At 38.2% G+C, this 26,149-nt stretch overlaps 1 protein-coding gene across 5 annotated transcripts in view; it reads right to left on the bottom strand.

Annotated features, from left to right (window-relative positions):
• Window positions 1-12,979: 12,979 nt before the first annotated feature.
• The window catches only part of MTA3 (metastasis associated 1 family member 3), a 154,098-nt gene continuing 140,928 nt past the window's right edge, over window positions 12,980-26,149 (bottom strand). For 2 of the 5 annotated variants that reach the window (XM_068185842.1, XM_068185843.1), the window contains exon 19: window positions 12,983-14,342. In XM_068185842.1, the coding sequence (XP_068041943.1) occupies window positions 14,207-14,342 (136 nt within the window). In that variant the 3' untranslated portion in view covers window positions 12,983-14,206. Of the gene's footprint in view, window positions 15,392-26,149 lie in introns of all 5 variants that reach the window. The other 3 variants (XM_068185840.1, XM_068185839.1, XM_068185841.1) reach the window with 2 other exon arrangements.

Here is a 26,149-nt window from a genome sequence, read left to right as displayed (position 1 = left end):
GAGTGCTGGTGTTCAGACATCACTGGCATCAGACCAGCAGCTCTCCTCTTCATTCGTGTCTTAAAATGTGAACATTTAATTCTTCAACATCAAGACTGTGACAAACACAGCCCCTTTTAAACTGTGAGCTCTGTGGTGTTAACTCTAGCTGGCCTCAGACTACAATTCATGCTGGCTCCTCAGATGCCCCTTTCTCATCCCATGTGATATGACTGCCCAAGCTGCTTCACCCATCCATTACATTACATTTTTTAAAACAGCTCCTGGAGGGAATGAGGCTCAAAGCAGGTTTGTAGCAAACTTATCAGCCTTCAAGTATTACAAAACTACTGTTGAAGAAGAAAGGACTAAAGTCAAATTCAAAGTGGTTTAAAAACCCTGTTGTTTAAGAAAAAAAAAATAGGCATCTCTGCCTGCAAATACTCCATTGAACAATCCTATCCAAAATTACAATTTTGATGAAAAGGCAAAATGGCAAATCTCTTAAACTATGTCTAAATGATAAAGCCAAATCCTCTGTGAGATTGTGAAATCCTGTATCACCAGAGGACACAAGGAAAAACGATGAACCACAGCTATGGTCACGACGAAGAGACTATTTCCTCTGACTCCAATCATTTATAGTTCTCAAAAGGTGCCAGTGGATTGGAGGGTGAACGTGCCACCTCTCCAGTGACACTGGACAAATTACCAGTACATCAAATTTCTCCACCTCTATGAAAGAATGCAAAACAATAGGTTGTTTACAGAAAGTTGTGTGAGAAAGTTTTCTACAAGAATGTAAACTCAGAAGGCTTTAGAAAATCCTAAGAAATCAGGGCGACAATCCTGCATGGACAGTAAAGCATGAATGGGAAGCAGTTCTTTTCCATGCTAAAAGCTTTGACAGGTGGCTGTACAAGGAGCATTAAAACACCTAAACTAAAATTTCCAGAAATTACACAAAGAAATGGAGAACCACTGAAGCAGAGCTTTGTAAGAGACAGCACCACCAAATTCTCTGTGTTGTGTGGTTCAGGTGAGCAAACCCATGCCAGTAGTGCTAGAACCACATGCTTAATTCTTAGCTTGGTGTTATTTTCTATGCTGCATACCAAAGAGCAACAACTCCACCTGAACAGTGATTGGAATGGGAATCATGACTTAGTGATAGAGGAGACTGCAAGTCTTTTGATTTGTTGGGGGGCAGGAGGGGAGAGGAAGGTTGAAGACTTATACTTTCACTGTCCTTATAAATCACTTTACTGCAGCTCTCTTTAACACTGTTCCACTTAAGGGAAAATAAGCAGTTCTTGTTCCTGTACTGACAAAGTACACATTTGTGTGTGCTTTTGTAATCAATTTAAAAATTCAGATCAGACACATCTGGTTTGTGGCAAGATTTCCCTTTCCAAAAGAAAAACTGAATTAGTCTATTATGAATCATTCAACAATATTGATATTACAATCTGAGCAGAAATAAATGTCATAAAACTACCCAACAGCAAACATTAATAACAGTAGGGGATCTAACTTTTAAAAAAAAATTATCATTATTTTCATGAGTGTTTGGCATTCTCAATTTTCTGCCATATCTCTTGAATATACACTGAGGCACTCCTTTCTTTCTAGCCTAGCCTATTTCCCATTTGGCATTTCACTCTTGGAATGCAACAAATGGCTAGAAAGGGAAAACTCCCTCTGCCTAAAGAGGTTGCCCCAAACTGCAGAGTCTTAGCATAATCCAAAGAAAAATCGTTCTGGGTGGAGAAGGCAATCCCACCAGAAGATCCCCCTAAAACCAGAGTTTATTAATGTGTTCCCTAGATCGTAGGGCTCACAAGGCTCTCATACACAAGGTGATGAGCAGTTTTCAACCCTCATTGTGCAATGGGGTGACTCACCACAATGCAGCTGCTATCACTTGTTGTATGAACAATTTATTCTGAGAATTCATTTGATGTGTGGCTTTCGTGAAAATTTGCAGTTTGTGCTGCACTAGAGACCCTGTGTCTGGGTTGCAAGTCAGCAAATGATAGGTCAAGTTCAAAAGCTTCATCTAGATATAGCTATTAAGCTTTAAAAATTGCAGCTATTGATCTGAATTCTTTCAGTTTAGAGGCAGGTCTTATAGAAATGTTATAGGAGCAAGGAGCTCTTAAGTTTGCCATAGCGCAACTAGCCAGGAAGGTCTATTCCCAGAGACTTGTTTCAACTGAGAAAGAGAAATGCCTCAAATGAGTTTTTTTCCCTTGTCTTAGTCTTAACAAGAAAATTTGATTCTCTGGGTATAGTTCTACCAGCTTTGGCTTTCATTTCTAAAATTAAAACAATACTAGTTTGTATGCCTAAGCAGCCACTTTTTTTTTTTTTTCCCACAAAATAATGGCAGCAAAAAATCAGTAGATGCTCAAGCTGAAAGTTTTAAAAATCTTGGTAACGCCCCCTTCCTTTGCCTCCCACTTCCCAAAAAATCTCTCACTTGATGCACAAATCATAAGCTTTTTTAAGAAAAACCTAACAGTAGGTTTTGATCTCCTTTGATTTTCAAACTACTCAGAAGCCAGAAGCACTCATGGGAGCCAGAGATCTTTCCCTTATCACAGGAACTCCTGTAGCAAGGGGCAGAGCTGTGACTGGTGATGGAGTAATGACTGATGGATGAGTAATGCTCCTCCAGCAGCAGCTCTTAATCTTGTTATATGGGGGAATGTGAGGTGATTAGAAAAAGAGCAGAAGTTACTGTCAGAGGGATTTCCCACTATGGGTGCAAACCAAATGTATTGCAAAAAGCAGTATGAAGGGAGTATGAACTCCCTTAACAAAGGCAGTGACAGCTGGGCTGCTCCCAGAACATGCCATAGGCACAGGCTGCACCAAGCAATGCTAGCAGGAAAAATTAAAGCACACTGAACTTTTCATAAATGCACTCACTCTTATCCAGGCATGCAGGAAAGACTCATCTCTGACTGCTATCATAGCCTGATAGATCTAGAGAATATCTGCCAAGATCTATTTAGCTGAAAGCCAGGGGTTTGGTGGAGCAGACAGTATCAGCTTTCAGCAGTGTGCAGGACTCTGCATTTATATTTACATGACTACACAAATATGTGTTTGTATTTAGAAAAAAAAAAACAGTTGTCTGGGGTTTTTTATTTTTAACCTGCTTGCCAATAAATAAACTTATTTTTGTGCATTCCATTTCTTGCATTTATTTTAAGTGCAAGCAAGTGCTTAAGTGAAGCACAAATTAAATGGAGGAGTGGGCTCCCAAAAATGTAACTTGAAGCTTGGTTTACTGAAAGTTAGCAGGATGTAAGCTGTGATGTGCTTTTTTTTTTCCTTTTGACATTGAAAATATGCCACCACTTCCACTCCTAAGTGCCATAATGATCTGGCCTTAAATTTACTTTTTAAATTATTTTTATCATGCACACTAGATGGTGCTCAAGTTAAAAAATAAATGGCAACTCCGATAGTTTTTTCATGAGCTTAGCAAAATACATTACCATACTTATATCCAGAAATCAGGGAAAACTGACTACTCACCTGAGCCTCTTCCTGACTGCTGATCATTTTACTAAAACTGTATTTTCGCTGACTCTGTTCACAGTCACTCCCGATTTTTAGTTGCATATTTATGAAACTTTTGCTGTAACTTATAGCATCCTGCATTAGTGAGAGTGGAATGAATTACCTGAATATGTGTACACAGCTCCAAACTCCATGGAAATGCATTTCACCAGCCATCAGAAATTCAGTATGTGTGTTCATGACAATACTGAGTTTGTGGAAACATTTGAAAACAGAATTATTTCTTTCTCAGTGATCATTGGATTAACCTATTAGTTTGTGGAAAAGTTATCATATTTATTGACATTTCAAGTAAACTGTACCAAGTATACCAAGTGTACCAAGTCACTGACCTTTATCCTAACTACAGTCTGAGTTTTGAGAAAATCAGGCTTTTTTCAAGTACTGATGAGAGAAAGGACTCAGCAATTCAGAGTCTGACACTGTTCAATAGGTGTCCAGCCTCCTGAAGTGGCAATGATGGAACAAAAATGATCACAGACACAGGTGAGGACACAAAACTGGCGAGGAGCAGACTCTGACAGCAATGCTGAACTTGTTCCAGGCATGCAGAAAACAAATTAGTCAGAAATATACAAATGCTTGAATCTGGCTGATGACATTGCATTGATTAATTTGAGATATTTTCTACTTTTTCAATACCGTAATAGCTCTTCATGGAATGTTGTTTATTTCTGCAGGGTTGATAATTCCTTGGGCAAACCCAGAGGCTGACTTGGGCTGCAGACAGATGGCCACTTGCAGATCTGGCTGTGCAGCTGCAGATGCTTCTGACCTAAGCTATTTTTCTTCCATGGCCATCAGAGGTTCTTCCCAACTCCCCTCTCTCACTGGTAGTGGATTTACTTGAATCCTTCTTCTCTCATTTCAGAACCACAGAGTTAAGCATAATTTTCAATCTAACTTTGAAGCAAACAGCAGTCCATCTATTCTCTCTGCTGAGAGAGGGCAGAAACGTTCAGCAGTGAATTAGTAAGAAGCAGCTGTTTCAGGGTGACATCTTCAGCCAGAATGGCAGTTTGCAAAGTGAACACCAAGCCCAGCAACACCAACTGGGCTAAAAGGCTTAGCCCAGACCAGATGCCAGCTCTACTTTTGGAAAAATCATGACAAATTATTCCAGAATTGCAAATCAATGGTCCAGGAGAAAAGGACATAGGAAGCAAAACTAATTGAATTTTTACAATACTTCTCAAATCCCCCTAAATATTTGATCACAAAACCCAAAAGTGATCTTGATTCATTTTATCCAACACCTGCTGTGCTGTCACAGATCAACATTAAAAAACAAATGACTCCAATCTGCTGAAAATAACAAAAGGTAAGAGAGTGTCAAGTGCTGTTTGCACAAAGAGGACTGTGCAATAAAGAAGTTCATAAAATCATGAGCAAAGTTCACCTTTATCCTCTACAAATAACATTTCAACTTCCCTGTGTGTATATAATGAAAAAAGCAATGTTTCATCACATACAACCACCCTGAATTTACAGTGTATTATTCCATCTTTTTTGCCATGAAATGAAAAGCATTTAACAAATTATGAACAGAAATCACCATGGATTTAAATGTGGGAAGACCATATGGAATTAGAAACCCTCACCCAGCCCTTTATTCATGGAAAAAGAATACATCTTTTTCTTCCTCACATCAGATAACAACACACATCCTCTGTAGAAACCAGTGACATCCATCTAAATACAGACCCTGGATACACTACCAGCTCCTGAATAGTCTTTTTTTTTCACCTCAGACATTGCCATGAGGCTATAAATCTAAAAAGCATTTTTAAATAATTACAGGAGGATATTAGACTTAACCTAAAGAGCTTACAGCTTAGCCTACAATCCTTCTTCAGGATTCTTTATTGCTGTCAAGGGGATTTGCGCAGATACAGCAGTTTGACCAGAAGACCATTTCTAGAAGTCCACATGACTTCACAGAGATTAATTCTACAGTTCCTATGGTGAACGTGGGGCTGCACCAGAGCATCCCCAGGCAGAATAAACTCATCTGCTCAGGAAACCATTTCTGTGACTATGCAACTCCACAGTCTGAGGTACTATCACCACATGTGAACACACAGAGAACTGAATGGATAAGGAGGAGGATTTTTTTTTTCTATAGTGACTCTGATTCTCTTTCAGGCACAACGGAGAATTAATTGCAAAGTAAAGCCCCTTCTCTCACTGAGGATTTTAGCAATAAGGAAACAGAGGGTTGGAGTACACTGTTGCAGACAGTGCTTTCCTGGGTTGTTAGGCTGAGTGTCTGACTTTGGTCATGTGCACCAATGAGTTTAGGCACTGGATTTTGAACAGTACACGTAGGTTGGCCCAGATGGGCAGAAGGCTGAAATCAAATCAGCAAAATGAAAAGAGATAATGAATCAGATTTTCTCTAATTAACTGCTATTTAAAAATAATAAGCAACTGCAATTGATTCTCCTTAGTGCATCAAGGGAAGATGGAGAAAATCCAGAGCTAGGCAGTCACTTCATTTATATTCTTCTATTGAAATCTTGCACATTTAATCCATATGAGCAGTAAACAGAAGAAAGCTACTCAGCATTTAAGCAGTCAGTCTAATTACAGGCTGCCAAGGAATGTGCAATAGGTGCAGTTGAGCCAAACCCTACAGCAGAACTCTAAAAAGAAAAAAAAAAAACAGACATCTTGAGACTGCAAGTCTGAAGCAAGCCCCCATTTTTGGAAGGAGAAGATACAAAACCACTAGATCCAACTAGCCAAGAAACTGAGCAGGTTTAAAATATTTATCTGTATTTGAGTTCTGACAATTTGGCCAGTACACAGTCTGGGTTTATTGAGCTATAAACCCACATCAGATGTTTGCTGCCCTCACCCCAATAGGTAAAAATATTTTATTTTGAAGACTGTAATTTCAAATAAGGTCGGATGATTCTTTATCAGCAAATGAAAGACCAACAGAAAGAAAAGTGAAAAGGAAAGCATAATGAAAAAAATGGCCTTAAATTGAAAAATGAAGGGGTGAGGGAGCAAAAATTTCTAGATGTTTATAGCATCTTGATTATAATCTTCCTTGACATCATCTGAAACATGAGTTAAAATCCACAGAGATTAGGGTTCAACAAAGCAAAGAAAACATAATATGGGAGGCTTAGGGTGCCTGAGCATCGATGAAGCAACTTCATGAGGAGTGGAGGGGGAGCAACTTCAGGGGAGTGGATCCAAATATACTATTGGGATCCAAATATACCATTTAATAAGAGGGCTGGCAGTGTATTCCAGTTTTGCAGCAGTGGAATGGGAGCATCTCCAGAGGGCTCAGCCACTCTGAACCATTTGTTATATGCTCCAAAAAGCAGCAGTGCCATGGAGCTTTCTTTAGCCACAGAGTAAGACACTCTCCTCCTATGTGTGACAGCAGGACCAGCCTGCCAGGCTGTCCACACTTACAACTCCAGAGGAAGAAGAATCAGAGTGGTCTGTAGTGCCCAGGACAGTCTGTGCAAAGGGACACCCAGCAGTGATCCAAACTTTCCTTCTCCCAGGCACTCAGCACCAACTGAGCCAAACCCACACACCCTGGGAAGGGGAGAATCAACAAGCTTTCCTTTCTTCTGAACACATACAAGAAGCAGGAAAGCAAGCAGAGACCATTAAAAAAGGAGAAAATACTTAACCATGCCTGAACTGTGCATGTACAAATGGCAGGATGGAGCCTGGTCTGCTTGGAAAAGCCAATCAATGCTGGACTTACTGTCACTAATACAGAAAATAAACAATGCATCAGGATAATCCAACAGCTGGGATTGAGTCAGGCACCTGCAGGTAGACTGTGCAACATAACTATCTTACTAGAGAGTAAATGCATATCCTAAGGATCACAGGCATTCACTGTAACTTAGATTCACTGCCTGATAAAAAGATTAAAATTCCAATGGAAATCAAGACTGAAGGAAAGTAAACAAATATAGAGCAACGCAACAATATTATAGTCTTTAAATTTTCATTGCATCTGCCCCAGTAACTTATTTTATTGAAAAGTTAAAGTATGAGAAGTTAATATTGCCAGAGTGATGACTGGGCAGAGCAGACAGCACAATAGAGGAGTTTGATGAATACAGGAAAAGCAAGTGCAGTGTCCACAGAACAGTAACAGAAAAGACACTTTGAAAGACTGATCCTTCAGTCATGAACAGTTGTACCCATGTAACAGAAGAAAATCACATTCAGTGTCCTAGTTTGCTATATTCTGCTAGTTTAATGTTGTATAATCTTTACCTACTTCTTAGCTTCCCACAAATGCCTGTGAATTTTTTTTTTTTTGCTATTATTATACAAAATGGATTTTTATGTGCCTAAGCAAAATAAACTAGGGAAAGAGCCACTTTTAACCCAAAGGTGATATGGGTTAATAAACCCATAAATAAAACTCCTCCACATCAATAAAACTATTGATCCAGATTACTGAGGAGAAAAAATCCTACTTAATAATATAGCTAGCCAGCATGGGAAAAAATCCCTACAAATAAATTAGAGAGTTGCCATGTTCCCCCAGACTCGCTGGGACTTAGTTTTGGTGAGGAAATTCTGCAGTCATGAACTGACAACTTGGTAAGGAAGAGAATCAGCATCAAAACCTGGCTCTAAACCTTTTCTTCCCATTATATTACCCAAAGCAGTAGAGATCAAGATTTATTTCATGAAGGTGATTCTCTTCTTTAAAAAACTCCATTAAGCCATTTAAAAACAAATGCTCTTTGAACATCAGTGCCAATTTTAATGCTAAAGGAGCATCCCAACTATACAAAGTGGACTTTGATTTGAGTGTGTATCTTAAATATTATTGGCCACAGACAGTTCTTTGGCCTGGCATCTAGGTTTCATCATCATTTAAATAAGTAATAATGAGTTTTAATTTCCATAAAGATCTCTCTGCTTAGCTTATAAGGAGCACACTTTAGTGTGTACACAAATAATGTATATTTGAAGAACCTTTGGTCTTGCCACAGTGGTAACGAGTGGCTGTAATATAACAGGGCCCTAAAGCTCACTTAGGATTTTTATGCTACTTAGGTAACACTTATGCATCAACTACTTACCTGTTTTATAAAGCAACCATCATGCATCTGACTTCATGGAAAAGTGTCACGATGGCAGACCAGCCTCACAGAAAAGCTTTCTGTATTTACAGTGGTTTATGAAAGTTCTGCATATACCACAGATCAAAACAAAACTCAGCAAAATGTCCTCTCCAATAATTTCTGCTTTCAAGTAGACAGCAGAGCCATGGAATTTTTGTCTGGTTGAGTGTTGGTTTTTTGGGTTTGGTTTGATTGGTTTTTTATTGTGGTGGTATTTTTTAATATATATATTTTAATTCTTTTTTTCTGACTGCTAGTGCAAAGGAAAGAATAAATGTTTTATGTCCTTTCATTGCTGAGGCCTTGTATGTGTGATCTATACCTTTACAGTGAACCAAAGAGAGAGACTAAAGTTATCCCTTAGGTACCTATTTCAACTAGACATGGGAAAGGCTTTACAGTCATTCTTTGAAAGCAATGGGTCCCTTGGACCTCCTCCTTTTTTTACCAAGATTCCTTGTAAGCCTGTCCAAGCCTGGTTGCAGAGATTCCCAGTTCCTCAGTTCTGCCAGCAAAGGACTGCTTCCAGAGATAATCCCCTCCATGATCCCAATGCTTCACACACAGAAGGACTAGTAAATACAACTCATCTTGCCAATTAAATCCAAACACCACAGAAGAACTCGAGCTCTTCTACTTGGATCTACACAGGCATCTTTGGGGGATGAGGTAGAGGGAAGGGAAGGAGAAAAAGATTCTAAAACAAACATTTGAAACAATATTTAGCCTGTGGACCAAGCATCCTGCTTTCCCCAAGACAGACTGGGGAATTAGGGGATGGAAACTGTTGCCTTGAACAAACCTGTGAAGCAGCAGTCCTTACTTCTGTTCAGAAGACCTTTATATGATTCTCCGCTGAAAAAAGTCCAATTAATTTGCAGAAATTAGCTTAGATGTCATTAAAGAAGAGTATTCAGATAATGTTTCATATTTACATAGAAGCCACCAGTTCCAGGTGCTACCAAATGAAGAAACAAAGTTTTTGATACTAATACCAACCTGAGAAGTTTAGATGGGCCAGTTCACTGGAGCCTGCAATACACTGTAGATTCTAGTATTGCTTTTGTGGACTATGAGTCCCCTTCCCTAATTTCAGTTCAATCCTAAGCAATACTTTATGTCTCACTTTCCCCAACTTCTGAGTCTTCTCATCCCCTTGTTATCTACTTGCATTTTAAACTCTCATGTAGTTCCCCAATCTTCAGTCTTTTGACTATTCAATAGCCTACTGTAAAACAGGGTGACAGTACCAATGTAGAGATTTAGTTTCCTGCAAAAAGGGCCAAGAGTCACAGAGTTTGTACACAAAGACACTTTAATGCAAATCAAATAGTACTGTTTCATTCTAAGGTGCTCCACATTCTCAAACACTCAACACTGAGCTTCCCAGTTTTACCATTCCATTGAGAAATTCACTGTTAGTCTAAACATCAGAAATTTTAAAAGACAACTCTTTAATTTTTCCTTTCTTTTAATTTAATCAATACAATATTTCAATACCAACTGTTAAATCTTTATGAGCAACAGGAGCATATTCTGCAAATTTGGTGATCACTATATAGTACAACCTCAAAACTCTTATCCAAAACCCATGTATTCCAAAATTAGGTTTCCTTCCTCAACATGCAACATTTGAATAAAAAAGTCCTGAACTTACTCCAAAAAAATCCATTATGCAGTTATATAAACTCAGATCTTTTGACAACCCCTCTGGCTTATGAAGACACAGGTTTATATAAAGAAGCTTCAAAATAAAATGAAAAATTAATATTATTTTGCTGCAATTTCCAAAGGATTCTAACAATCCCATTACCATAGCAGTACATATACATAAAGACACTGTGTCCAGTAATATAATATTTCTGAAGGACTATAATTGTTCTCTGCAAAAGTCTGTGGCATGTTATACTGTGACTATATCAGAAACTACTGTGCAGCCATTCCATTTTATTTAAGCCTTCTTAATTAGGAAAGTATCTCTGTTGGAATTATATTTATTAACAAAAATAAATCTTACTTTAGATTACTAAAAAAGTGCACATTCTGTAAGTGCAGGCTCCATTTCACCATTTCTACTCCTTGTTGGTTCTACATTTCAGTTTCAATTCCCAGTTTTTCATAATATGCTGCAAGATTTGGACTGCAGAAACAAAGGCTATATTTGCCTTTAATAAAAACACTGGTTTTAAAGATGTTTTCATATGACCAACACATTTCAGGCAATCTCAAGTATTTCAAAACATTCTTTACCATCCTGCAGAATCAAAACCTCCACCACTAAGTTGGGGCCTTTAAAAAATAATCTGAAAACAGTATACACAATATTTCAAGAGAGCAGAGCAGCTATATAGTTGAAAATGGCAACACAGACATTTTAAACATTAAAACAATCTTTCTACTTTCTGCATGAGGCCTCTGGACACAAAGAGATTGTGCATTTTGCATGGTTTTTAAGCCCCATATTTATAAGTGGAGAGGCAAATTTTCAGAAAGATTTGTTATTTAGCTAACACAAAATAAATCACATTGTAAATGCAGTGCTGTTTCTGCCTTGATTCTCTCATATCATGGTAAGTACCAAACTTCCTGTCCTTGCTTACAAGGCTCATGCTTATACTCAGTGTCATTGATGACTGATTTATGTTGGCTGGTTTTAAAGTAAGTAACGGGAAGATTGATAAAAAAGCACAGAGCTCTGATTTGTTGTGGATATACTGTTTCAGTTTACAGAGGAATGTGTCATCTTTGCTCACAGCCAGTGAAAAATACTTTAACTCAACAGAAAGTGTGGAATTGTATGATATTGTGATGAGGAGTTTCACAATTCCTACAAAAATTTAAATCGTTATGCCCAAACCCAACAGGAGGAACACAACTTGAGCAAATCTTCCATCCACGCTCTCAGTCAAAATTCACAGGTAAATCCTGCATCCATCTCTGGAGAACATCTTGAGGAACAAATGAAGATGAATAGAGAGCAGGTAAAAACTAAGGTGCAACGCACGGTGTGCAGTCTCTCTGTGCACTGTGTGCAGCATAGGAGAGAGGATGTCTCCCTGCAGCTGCATGCAGGACAGTTGAAGGACAGAGCTGAAGTTGTTCCAGCAATCAGTCTCCTCCATGCCTTACCCACCCCAAGGCAGGGCTGTTGCAACCTGGGGAATGGCTCTGCTGGGCAGAGCTGGAATATTATTTCCAGTGTATCCAAGGGAAGCACCTCAGCTTGGAGCTGGAAGGGATTCTTTCTTATCTTGGCTATTTGATGCAAAAGATAACGGTATCAGGCAGCTGGCTGCTGACAGGGAGCTGTGTTACCAGTCTCTCTCTCCTCAGAGGGAAAGAAGAAAAAATGACTTCACATCAGACTATTATAGATACTAATATTTTTGTCAAAAGCAGGAACACACTGAGATTTTACAAAATACTGTCTAGACACTGGAGCACACTGACTAAAAGAAATCATTTCAGTACAAGCTTAATAAGGCAGGGTAAAAAAATCTACCACCTTACTGCTAACAACACATTGAAACTGAGTCTGCTGTGTGTGATTTCACTGATGTCTGAGGGAGATAAAGTTCATTATGTTCATGTTTTTCATACTTTCAGTCAAACAGATTGCTGAATAATCATGTTTTCTTTATTCTAATGGGTGAGGAAGCTATTATACAGAAGGTGTTTCCATATGTGGTAGTTAATAAAGGCAATTTTTACTAATAAGAGTAGGTTGTCTCCACTCAGCTATCGGATAAAAAGCCCTCATGTTTAGAGGAAAATGCAGATCAGGTGCCCAGAAGACTCCTAGAGCTGCACATTTCAGTGGCTACTGCAAAGTACTGTAGGTAGATGAATTCCAGGTCTTCTCCAACTGAGTGTGAATCAATGACATTCACTACAATGTTCAGGACACTAGGAGCAAGCACTTCATGTCATCAACCTCTCTTCTTATCCACCCTTTTCTTGCTGGTGAAGGACAGTGGACAAGACCTGGATCCATCATTATGGAAAATCATCAGCAAGTCCCTTCAAGAGGTCAGAGTGCTTTCTTCTTTGAAGAAGCATCTAGGTCACTGTCTTAGTGTCTTAGGAGCTCAAAATTCTACGTGGAGAGTATGGCTAGTTTTAGGCTGAGATCACAGGTGCTCTTTCAGACTGAAACAATAAAATGCACAGGGGGAAATCATTTTGGGGGGATCACCCGGAAGTATGAGATGCCACTAACATCCTTGTCTTTCTAACCACAACTGGATGAAAACCTCACATCTGTACCTTGCCACTAGAGCTACTTAGTAAAGGGAGAGAAAAAAAAGGTCTTGAAGCTCATCTCAGTTTGCTATGACGTGTTCAGTGTCTGACCACATCTTTAAAAGCCATATGGAATCCAAACCTATTGAAGGACAACTTGCCTCAGATGATTGATATATCCCAACTAGGTTCACACAGCAGTGCTCCACACTGGATTTCTCTGGATTTCAAAGTAGGGCAGAGATTGTTCACCTGTAAGTACCTGAGTAGAAAAAAAGACCTGCCTCTGTTGCCATTCCCACCTTCAGGGAGACTAACAGTTTCCTACAAGTAGTTTCAAAAGGCACATCATCTCTCCATGGTAAATATCCACCTGTAGCCTTACACTTACGAATTCAAAGCATTCTACAAGACCTCTTTATCCCGACATATAAAAATGTAGAAATTATTTTGTGGAGAGACATTACTATTAATAATAGGAAATAATCTGTTTCTTCATGTCTTCTGGGAATGGTGTTCTGCTGGTTTTCACCTATTCAGAATAGGCTTCAAGAAATGCAAAAAATACCCAAAAAAATAGGCAGATGCTTTCAAATACAGAGACAATGGGACCAGTTCCTACACATGCAACTAGTCCAGCTGGATATTTACTGTCACACATAATATTTTCCAGTATTTTAAACAAAACTAATATGGCAAACATTTTCAAAATTGGACACTAATTATGGGTATTTCCTAATTCAGTCTAAGTTTCAGAACTGCTGAACAATACCTTGTCCTTGTGGACATTCAGTATAGAAAATCAAATCCAAGGTGACTCAAGCCAATACTGAAAAATATGAACACTCCAAGTTTGCAGGTCTGTTTGAAAATGCAACACCTCAAGGCTAAATCCCATTTTAAAGACACTGCAATAGTTTTGAAAGCTGCATATTTTTGTTGAGCCACTAGAAGGCATAGACAAATGTGATGGGTGGACTCTGCATCAATTCAGTGGGAAGTGCAAACAGCCCTTCCCTGACCAGCCAACACTGTTGTCTGGCAATGGAGGGAATCCGGGATAGGCCTGTGCAGTGAACCAGAAGTAGCCCTTGCAGAGATGAGGGAAAACAAGGGCTGCTGTTGGATCCTGCACAGAACACAGAACCCAGCCACAATATGTCCACACAACGTTTCTGTCTCAGAGATGTGGGAAGTCCTGTTACATCTGCATTCACAATTAAACATGATTTTGACATTATTATGGTGCTGATGCTGTTATATCTTCAGTGTATGATGGATCCTGGCTCTGTTCGGGCCTGCCTATTGTTCATGAGAGACTTTGTCTTTGCAATGATCGGAGAACAAGGTGTTCTGGAAGCTCTTTTCAGCTGTGACCTGGTGAACTTCTTACGGATTTTTCTGTAAGGAGGGAAGGAGGAAATGAGGGAAGAAAGAAAGAGAGAGACAACAGAAGAGATAAATCTCAGTCTTTAACAGAAGACTGCACAAGAGCCAATAACAAACATAACAAATACTCTTACCAGAGCAGGAAGTCTAGTTCATGGAAAAGAGACTTGCAGTCAACAAGAGTCAGCCCTGTCCATCAACTGATGATTCAGAGTTGTCTGATAATGGCTCATCAAAAAGTGAATTGTTGTTAGATAAGACTTAAATAATAATACTTAATTACATGAAATCTTGGGCCAGAAGGCCCAAGTAGTGAATCCTCACATGTGATATCAATACTGGAATGAAGGATCACAGAAGAAAGGACTGTGTTAGCACCCAATGAACATGCTACCTCTGTAAAAGTGGAAGCAATTGTTGTTATTTACACTGTACCACTTGCGCAGACAACACATGACCCAGAGCTCCGGGCATTTTTACTAGGGCCATTCAGGTGCAGTAAATTCACTTTCATTTTTGACTTTCTGCTGATAAATGAAACAATAATATTAACTCCAGGTGGCCATGTTGTTTATATTGTAATCCTAAATATCCAAGGATAGTTAATTTTGAAGCATAAATACTTGCTATGTTTCAACTGTTCTGTCTCTTTACTATTATAAATCAATAACCACAATGTTGAGGTATGGTATACCAGGGTATGGTATCAGAAAACACAGAAAAGGTACACACAGAGTATGCCAAGAACCATCTTCATTGGCAGAGACCTGAACATTAGATGCTGCTAGAAAATGACCTATTTTCTGAAGTTACTCAAGAATCCCAGCCTTCACTTAGGTAGTTTTATAAATTATAGGGATTTTGAGCTTATGGAAATAAATTAAAGCAAACTGGGGCCTCTAATACTTAATGAGACCAGGCTTTCTAATTCAGACTTTTTGACTTGAAAATGTGACCTACAAACTGCAGGGTGATGAGGTGCCTACCTGCATCAAGGATCTGAGATGCTAACTCAAGGAGTGGTTTTTCCCTTTCATCTAAGTGGGCTGTTACCTCTGAAACTGAAAAATGGTGGCACGTGACATTGAAAATACATAATCAGCTGTAAATAAATTCTACTGAATTCTAAAATAGCAACTTGCATATTAAATTTCAAACACTAGTTTGTTACTAGTTAGTTACAGATTGAGTGCTACCCAGGGATGTAAGCTTCCATGTTAAATAACTGGGCCACAGAAGAGTACATAAAGGAAAAAAAAAAAAACAAACAAACATGCAAATAGCAGAAGACTATACTCTGCTATTAGAGGATAAAGGGAGCCTGAAAAATACATCTGTTGTGGTTAATACATTTTAAAGGTTCAGAGATATATTCCCTTTTGAAAGAAGGGTGTCTTCATGTCCTGGAATACCAAATTTGGTTTTAGCCCCATTCAGCAATAAGCACAACAGAAGAAAAGAAAAGGAATAATCAGAGAGTTTGGTTTCAGCTTTTCACACAATCCCACTGAGAAAAAAAAAAAAAACTTACTGCTTGAGTATTCACTTTATATGGCCATCTTAAATTAGGCCAAAAAAGATATTAAATTGATTCAAAGATATTGCATACCTTCCAGAATGGTAAAACCATAGAAATGTAATCTCAGACTGGCAGAAATATGTCTATCTAAAATAATGGGACAGCCAGGCTTTATAAATTCATGAGAATAGACAATAGCTATCGCCCACACCAATGACCAATGGGGATCATGTCCACAAAACCTTACAGAACTGGATCCTTTTTCATGTATTTGTTTGCAAAACTTTCTATTGATTTACAGAAGGAATGTGGTCATTAATCATTTGAGAAGCCCAAAGTTCAAATAATATCAGATCATTGTTTATTTACCCTTCTGAATTTTTAATAAGGCAACTTTATAAATGCCTAGAGGTTCCTGCTTATGAAAGCAATTTGCAGGTGACACTACATGTAAAGACAGTAAAGGATTTGAGATTATAATTTATCATTATTTTGTATGGACAGTAAAGTAAAAGATACAGTTATATCTATTAAACATTGGTTCAAAACCAACACAAAGAAAGGCAGAACAAAAAGGTCATCACATTATTATATCAAGCAAGCCATGGAGTCAATTCTCCACTGTGTATAAATGAAACTAGCTCTATATACTCCATCAGAAAAAAACTAATCTGGTAGGCACTCTTAAAAGGCAATCCAGCACTTCTGCTAAAAGAGGATTGAGAAAATGCTTCCAGAAATTAGCTTTCTGGGATACAGCCTTTCAGAAGTAAGACTGGAAAAATGGAAATTTCCACTGACTACATTACATGTTATATTTAAACAATCATTTGTCTAAAAGCCAAAATTGTTCTTTTTACTGCAAAATTATAGAAGGTGGAGGGACTGGCTTCTTTACACTGAAGGCTTTAGCATCTAAATACAGTCTAGCTTTTTGAGAGGCATTCATCAGGTTTCATAATTCTTCAGAGCCTTTTTAACACTTAAACATGCAGGTTGCAATAATAGCTGACAAAAGACAGGATATTCAAAGATAAAATTGTTGTCACCCTTTCACTCATAGCACTTTGCCCTCCCCCAAAGATACACTGAACTAAGGGCAGAGTCAATTTTAATGCTCAATTTCCTGTCCCTCTTTCAGTTAATACCAGCCATATGTTTTAATTACATCAAGCTTTTATCTGGCAGTGGCAATAAATGGCTTTAATATCTGTATCATTGGTAACATCCTTTGCAGTTGTTAGGACAGATTAATTGCCATTTTCCCTGTTTTTTTTTTTCTTTGACTTTTGTACTAGTTCTTGAAGCATGATGCATTATAGGCTTGAAATGAAAATTCAAAAGTATTTTAAAGCCTCTGCTTTGAATTTCCAGCCTTCTTGAGACCACAGATATGAGAATGAACTAAATATTTAATAGGGCATCAGTATATAAAGCCCACTGTGCTCATTTTTTAGTTAAATGTGATGCACTGGTGTAATGTAAGAATAATACACATTCTTCATGTTTGCATGACACTTCAATTAGTAACTGCAGATAAAGGTACACAAGACCCTTGGCACATAGTAAGGGAAATATGGAAAAGTACATAAGTCTTACTAAAGGTCTAGATGAAGACCTAATGTCTCTGTTCAAGTTTCATACACAGACTGGAACCTCATGGGTAGAAATAATAGGCTGTACAGGGCATTCATGCCATGCTTAAATTTAATCGGGCGAGTCATTATAATTAACCAACCCTTTTTCAGGATCCAAGTGTGTTCCACGTAACTCACCATCTGCTGAAGTGAAGCACAATCCTATATAATCTATTCTGTCCAGATTTCCCAGGAATAGGATAACTGGGAGCAAAATTTCACATTTGCAAAAGCTGACTCAAAGTTCCCTTCTATAATTCTGCCACACACTAAAACAGCATCAATTTTTAAACTTGAATAGAATAAAGAGAGACCTCCAACTGGCGTTAGTCAAGAATGTGAGGTCAAGCCTTTTCTAGTAGGACTGGGAGGCCTGCTTTAGGTTTGTTGATATAGAGTGTTACTGTGCTATATATAAACTGCCGTGCATCCATGTTGCCTCCTCTGCGCTGGACTCAGAGTTGTGATGACTACACTGACTTTGGTCTTATCAGCTGTACCAACAGTACTTAAGAAGCTATATTAAAGAAATACAAGTTATGCAAAAAGATTCTACAGTGAAAGAAATTAATTGCATGCAAAAGCCTGCTAATATTTCAGCAGATGATAAATCTTGTTTTGAAAGAAACCTTTTCCTAGGAAGAGGAATTGCCTTCAACATATATGCACTTGTGAAATGTCCATAACTCTTCCTAAATACCAAGGTCCAGAATTGCTCTTGGTGCTCTGTTTCCACTAAAAATATGCTAATGACCTAATACAAACCTGGCTGCAGAGTTTGAAGCTCAAGGACACAGTTTTGTTTTCCTCACTCTCCCTAAATTATAGTTTGATATTTTTGCCTGAGTCTTTTTTAGACTGATGCCATTGGACAACATCCTCATATGTAAGAACTGGTGCTGTGGAAATGTATTGTTATCCAATTGCTGGTAGCACAAGGAACACCCCCAGGTCAGCAGCAGGCATAAGAAAGCTGATTTCCTGCACAATCATTGAAAATCCATATGTCTCCATTGGGGTGAAGTATTCTGCTATGACTTTCCAAGTGTAAATAGCAACATAAATGTGCTAGATGCATAAATACTGCCAATATTGGCAGAATTTTGTGTTCTGGCACAAATTATGTGTGAAACTTGCAATCAGTCTAACCACAGAGCCATTCAGAAAGAAAACAAGGCTAAAAAATAAGAAAAAAATGTATTCTAGAGAAATGTTTGTGAAGTTGCTGCTGCTCCAGGGCAATAAATTTTGTGCAATGTAAATTTTCAGTGCAAATTCAAGGCCACTTAGAAAAAACATCTATTTAAAGAATGACCATAATTTCTTGGTGGTTATTAGATTAAATAATCACTTATTTCTCTGAGGGCTTCGTTTATCCAGAGGCATATTTTAACTATTCAGTGGATTAAATTACAGGAGGGGATACTATCTTAGAAAGCTGGTAGGCTTTTTATTAATTTCAACAGGTTTTAAACAGAGTGAAAGGCCAAAATGTGTGCTGTTTGCTGAAAGAGAATTTAAATGCGATGAAGCTGTAGGCACAGATCCTTAGAAACCTGATATGTTACTGACTGAAGGACTCACAGTACCTCCTACATTTCTACCTGTGTGTAAATGAGAAGTATTTTATTTAACTCTTTGGCTTGCTGCTTTAGACTTTTTTTTCCCCCTCAACACTTTCAAGATTAAGCTTTCCCATATTGCATTAAAATTTTAATCTAACCTCAACATGACAGAAACTAGTTAAAAATAGTTTTGGAAGGCAGAAGTGGGTTGACACTGATACACCTTTTAAAAATACGGGCCTTAGGAAATGTTAATTCATAAAAACAAAATGGTAGACTTTAATAAGCATGGGACTATTGGAAAGCTGTTGCCATGAGCCACATAGCTGCATTATAAAACCCATACAGATGGCAGATAGAGTGATATAACCTTTATGAGATTAAAGAGGTGCTGCTGTAGGCATGCCAACATTATTTAAATGTTTTAAGAGCTTATCTTATTTTTCTCCTCCTAGCAAGGAAATGTTTTCCTTTGCTAGTGTTTATCTTCCAATATTTTATCAATATTTATGGAGCAAAACTGTTCTCTATGAACAATAACTTTTAGACACATCAGTTACCAATTACAGCATCAGATCTTCCTAAGCAGCTTAAGATAACATATTTTTTCAAGTACTGCATCACCTTGAGGGCTTCTCTAATGTTTTGTGTTTTAAAGAAACAGGTTGTAGCTAGTATGCATATATACAAGGACATTAATAATAGGGTTAAAGCATTTTCTTTATTGGGAGGAAAAATCCCAGGTCAAAGGTTTAAAGCACAGACTTCTATGACTGTGTTATGCCTGAGCTATTGTAGGGCAAAAACCACCCCTGTCTCTTTCTACCTGCTGCTGATTTAAACCCAAATCACCTTGGAGCAGAAACTATCTCTTTATGTGCATTTCTAGAGTGCCTAGAACAACAGGTTGATCTACTATTGAAATAATTTCTATACAGTTTAATTGCAAACAACTGTCATGGTTTTTGGAATAATCAACTATTTCAATAGATTTTTCAATATTTTCATTTCTCCTGAAAATATTTCATTAATATTCTAAAGTGGTTTAGTAGAGAAGGAATTAAAGAAACAAAGTCCTGCTCTCAGCACCACTACTCATTTTTCAGTTGAATGCTGGAACTGAAAAAACTTCTAACTCCTAAGAAACATGATAAAGAGATGCTGTCATACACTGGCCATCACACAATGAATAAATCTAGACCCCAAAAATCAGCAGTGAGATTGTCCTCACACTTCATCTGTGAGCTTGGTATTTAGCACCAGGAGGCTAAGTTTACCTACTGCTGAGACAACAAAGGTGACACATCAGTTTGGGTGCAAGGCTGACTTCTCACAAAAGCCAGAAGTACAGAGGCCCTACCAGGGGTAGAAGAAGTTAGAAAACTCCTTGATCTAGTTGGTAGGAATGATGGACTTGCCCTGTGTTTTGGGTGGAGCTTTGTGAGCTCAGCAGGGACAGCACATTACACACAGCAGTGATGATGGCAGAGCCATGCACAGAGCTGTGTTTCTCAAACAGTCCTTTCCTCAAGGAAGGGAGAAAAGCCGGTCTTTGAATTCATGGAATTTCACCAGTATCCAACTTTGTAGAGTGGAATAGAACTATTAAGTCCTAAGAAAGGAAGCTTGATGGAATGGGTAAAAAAGTAAATTATTCATACTCCTTCAAACAAAACAATGGCTCAGGCTTCAACAGACTTGTAACCTGAGCTACAGGACAGCTTCTCTGCATTTTATCTGAAATTCATTAGCCTCTCCTTAGTTACCTTACCCTGCAGAGGCTGCAAGGCAGGAAGTCTGCTTTATCCAATAAAGGGTTGCTTAACCTCTCCTCCCTGGGAAGGGACACACAAGATCACTGCAGATGTGCCAATACACCAGCACTCTGGAATTCCAGGGAGCCAGAAATCCTTCCACAGCTCACAGGCACAAACATCAGCAGATTTCAAAGCAACTCCTTTATTCTTCCTAACTATATCAGCAGGGTGAAGATGAATTCCTACTCTACCAAGAGGAATTTCCAAAACCATCTATTTATTCTGTAGCAGGATGGCCATTCTGTATATTGATTAAACATCACCTGCTATGAGATTAAAAAAATTACCCACATGGAAGCATATAATTTTTCTTGAGACAAGCAAGAAACTAAAGAAGGTGCATCAGAGCGAGCTGGAACACAATGTTGTTTTCAACTACTGCCCAAACACCTTGCATATTAATTGACAATTCCAGCATTATCCCAGACTCTAAGGTGACAAAAAGGTACAGAACATACAACTTCTGTTTCTGGCCTTGAGCTACAAGCATTAAGTGCCATTTCTCCAGCAACTTTAAATACTGCATTAAAAACTTTCAAAAATATTGTGTCAACTAAATATGCTTATTTAAGTCCAAGATAACTGAAAACTCCCTATTATATTTTTCATAGGGAAAAAAAAAGAGATACTATACTTCAACAATATTATTAGTATTAGTATTATAGTATTTTCTGTCTTTCTTTTCTTACCTTGCTTATTTCATTAAGTTTTTGGTCTGAACACTGTGTTTTACAATATTACAGCTTATAATATTACCTGAGGCTCAAAAAGGTTGACAATATGCTTCATTTTTATCAATTATGCAAATACTTTTCTTGGAAGAACATATGTATCAATAGGGTATATTTGGAGGAGGTTCTTGGCATCCTGGATACTTGCTATTAAGCAAGGGCTGAAAAATAAAAATTATTCGGTCTTACCAGAAACAGTTGGAGAGGCAAAGTTCCCTCACAAGCCCATCCCCTGGGGCATTGCTTTACACCATCAGCCTCTTGCATAATCAGCATTTCTCTACATACAGAAGCTCCAGTGCAGAATATGGATTAGAGCCCTGTAGTGTGGCATCGACAGAGGAAAGCTTTGCCACAGAATGATTTGATGCTAATTTCTAAAATAATTTTCATGTCAAAGGTTGAAGATTTTTAATTTTTTTTTAAAAATATTATGTAACCAAAGGTTTATTCAGGTTCATTTTCTGCTGTTCATCCTGCCCTCTACATTTATGGCCAGCACTATTCACATCAGTATCTCATAGTTCTTGTTGGACGGGCTAATTAAAAACTGCAGAGCATCCTAAAGAATAGGTGTACACCAATACCACTCAAGTTTATAGACAAAATGGTGGAGCTGGAGGAAGGCTGAATTAAATTACTTGTCCGGTGTCTCACATCAAACAAGAGGCAACCTCGGAATTTTAAAGTCTGGATCTGTATTTTCTTCACATGAAAAACACTTGAATAGTATTTTGTCAAGTAAATGTTTTAGCCTCTACTCATAGCACAAGTTACAAAAACAGCCAGTCAAGTCTCCTTAGATGTTTGACAAGAGCTGTTAGTTATCTCTGTGATTGACTTTCACAGTCACAGTCAATATGGTCTCCGTGGTATTTTATATTTAAAATGCCTATGTAGTTACTTATGCAAGCTTTTTTCACAAAAAGAGACCAACTAACACTTGTTTTTCCACAGCCTTACCTACATTTATGGCAGAGGGTCATGAGTTTAAAAAAACACCAAATTATCAGGGAAAGTATTGAGAATGAATGATTAAATACATACCATGAAATATGGATTAATTCAGAATTAAATCCTCCATCTGTAATTTGAAATGAAGACTCTGATAGAGGACAACTTAGAAATTAAATTTAGTGGGCAGTTCTGTGTGAATTTTAAGACTGTAAGGATCACTGACACCATCTTTTTGAACATATTCACCACAGTACTTTTTTTTTTTTTCTTTTTTTTTCCTGCTATTTAGCAACAGTGTTTTCACCACAGGACTTACATAGTTTCCCTGCCCACATGTACATTATTGCTGTGTATTTCTCTGCCTTCAGATGAAATAATTCTTAACTCTGTGTCCAACTTCTATGAGTTATTACTTACATATCACAGAAATCATAAAAAGTGAAAAATATCTCTGAACAGTGATATTGAACAGTATTTGAGGATTACAATCATCAATATCTAAGATCTAATGTGAGAAACTACCATGGTTTATGCATAGGAATGGTGAGAGTGGACTAATTTTAGCCCTAAGCTGATGTTACCCTAGCCTCACTATAGGTAACAGTTGTGTAATTAATGTTGTCTCTATCTTTTCTTTGATATTAAATATGTTGGTCTGACAAGCTTGCATTTTTTTTTTTTTGTTTGATTGTTTCCCAGGGCTTTGACAGAGAAATTGGCTTCCCATACAAAGATGCTTATTTATAGAAAAATTTCTTCTTGTCCAAAACCAAATTGGTTTTAACTCCCACAACAGAAGACAGCCAAATATTACAAGACGACACGTTCCCACTGGGTATGTGGATTTAAGAAAAAGCTAAGCAGCAAGCTAACAAAAAGCTGAGCCCTAAGACTTTCAGTTAAAACATTTGATAAACAGGATTGGGTTCAGCTACATCAAATCCTCTGTGCAAACACAAAAAATAGCTTCTTAAAAAAACCAACTTTTGAAATGGCCAACCATACTGCAGAAAACTCTAAATTTGTCAAGAACCATAAGAAAACAGGTTAAAAGAAGTACATGGCATCACAATCTAACCTCAGACATATAGGGTGTCTTGGGGATTGAGCTCAGGAATGGATTTAAGGGCTTTGCTGAATTGGGTCTGGAAAGTCCAGCAAAGAAAACAAGGGTTTTGGAAAAGTCAAGTGCCCATATAGGAGCTTCTCTACCAACATCTATGTTTAAGATAATGCATTTATCATCCCTGTATTTCACATAAGTTGTTGAGGTTTTCTTTCCCTCCCAAGTTTCCCAAGACAGCAACATTTTACAAAAAGGCTCATTTTGGAAATTCTATTTCCCTTCCCAAATATAAAATTTTCTAGCTATTTCTGCACCTGCTGTCTGCATATGAGAGAACATTTGTCAACGGCAGTGGAGAAGATTGCAAGTGGCTGAGTGACCCTTGTAAACGTGCCTTTGTTTTTTAGCTGAGCCATGTGAATTAACCACATTCAAGCTCTGACCTAAGATGCAATTACAAAGCAAACTTTGGTATCTAAGTCCCCCTGGAGAGGCAGCATATTTGAATTTCTGCTCACAACAGGGCAGGATCATTTCACAAGAGCCAAAGGTGTGACTTTTCAGGCAGCAGTAACTAGGTCATTTACAGCCATCTGTTCCTAGTCTCAGCCTCCCTGCAGTCATCACCAAAGCTGTGTGCTAATTAATTTTCACCTGCAAATCAGTGGAAACAGCTCTGAAACTAACAAATCATCCAGTTTCAGTCAACAGCTTCTGGACTCCTGTAGGTAGCATTTCCATGAGACTTCACTATCAATAAAGGTAAAGAGTTTTCTATGAAAGATCCCCTCTAAGGCTTCTCAACTGCTCCTTGTGGAGCAGCGCTCTGGAAGAACGAGAAGGCTTAATCTGATTCTTTAGACCTCCAAATCTTCAAGCAAGCACTTCAGCACCCTCTTAGTTTTGTGTCTGAGGAGTTAGGTACATAAATTCTTGGAGATACAGAGTTAAAAGACCTGCTTGACATGTCATGGGAGGTCTGGGAGGAAGTAGGGAACTGGATCGTGGTTTTCCAGGTCCTAGGCAAGTGCTCCAAACACTGCAACATCCTTCCACTGCCATGTGGCTTTAAACAGGCCGAGTAGCTCACTGCAGTGCCACTGAAACTCCATTTTAAACTGTGAGAAGATTAATCCATAGTTGCAAACCAGCATGATTGTATTCTATTTGCTCTGAAGACTGATAAAGCAAACCCCATAACAGTATGTGTTTTTCAAACCTCCCAGCTCTATCCAATGGCACAGTTTACACTGAGCTCTGAAGGGTTTTTGTGAACATGTTTTCCTTGTATATAGCCATGATTCCCTAAGTTAAAAAAACATTCACACTCTTCAAATGAGTTGTTTTAGTTCCATGGAATGAGCCTGCTTTTAAAAACAAACATTTGCATTATCACAATAGTGCTACTTTGATTTAGTAGGTACTATAAAGGGTCCAACAGGAAAAAATCATGTAGGTAAATATTGAAAGAAAAAAATATCTTTAGACCAATGAAAGCTGCTCAATGAGAAATGAATGGTAAGAGATTATGATCTAGTTTCTATACTGCTGCCTGTGATTCTGTATCACAGTACCTCAGCTAGGGCTCAGAAAAGTATGGTTTATAAGATATGCACAGCATTCATGAATAGACCACATGAAATAAGGTCAAAATAACATCTCACAGAAACTATTATGCTCTCTAATGAGCATATAACAGCTTTGAATGGAAGTTAACCAAGTAGGATGGCTCCTAAACTGTAGCATGGACAATTCCTCCCCGAATTCTTCACACACAGTATTGTCATGGTGACTGGAGAGAGCTGGCAGTTCACCTGGACTCAGATGTCACCAATCAATAAGATATTTGCAGTCCTATCAGCAGGGATTAAACAGAATTCTAAGGGATATATTCTGTAATCCCTGCTTTTCAAGATGTATGACAACTATATAATACAACAGAAGTAAAGGAGCTGGAAAATTACATCCTTAGAGGCTGATATGTTTTTTTGTTAGAGAGCTGGTGCATCACATAGTCAGGCTTGCAGCTGATGCTCCAAGAGTGCAGCCAGGCATCTTCTTGCAGCTGGTTACAGGACTGGGGTCTAAAGGCCATGGTGCCATGCAAGTAAGAAATGAAAACACATTATTCCCAGATCCAAGTGTGGTGTAGTTCAAAACCAGGATCCCAATTCAAATCAAAGTGCCTTATCTTTACAAAAAGCAGAGGTCAAAAATACCTTTTTTTGTTTTGGCACACAATTTTTTTTGCATAGTTGGGGCTAACTGGAAAAGAAAGAGTAAACGTACCCATGGACATTTGTGTGATAGGAATTGCTAGTGTGAAGAGGAAGAAGGAGCAGAGCAGTTAGCACTGGAACTCCGGCTCAGATGCAGACCTGCAGCTCTGCACTGTGTATCAGACCCCAGGCACCAAAGCCTTACTCCTCCAGTTTTCCCTTTTCTCCTGGCAACATGCTGCAACTCAGGCACTGCGCATGACCCTGCCTAAGCCTAGATTAAAACACACGTGGGAGAGAGAGGGGGC

This window comes from Anomalospiza imberbis, chromosome 3, assembly GCF_031753505.1.
Source record: "Anomalospiza imberbis isolate Cuckoo-Finch-1a 21T00152 chromosome 3, ASM3175350v1, whole genome shotgun sequence".
NCBI lineage: Eukaryota > Metazoa > Chordata > Aves > Passeriformes > Viduidae > Anomalospiza > Anomalospiza imberbis.
This window is presented reverse-complemented; position numbering and strand designations above follow the sequence as displayed.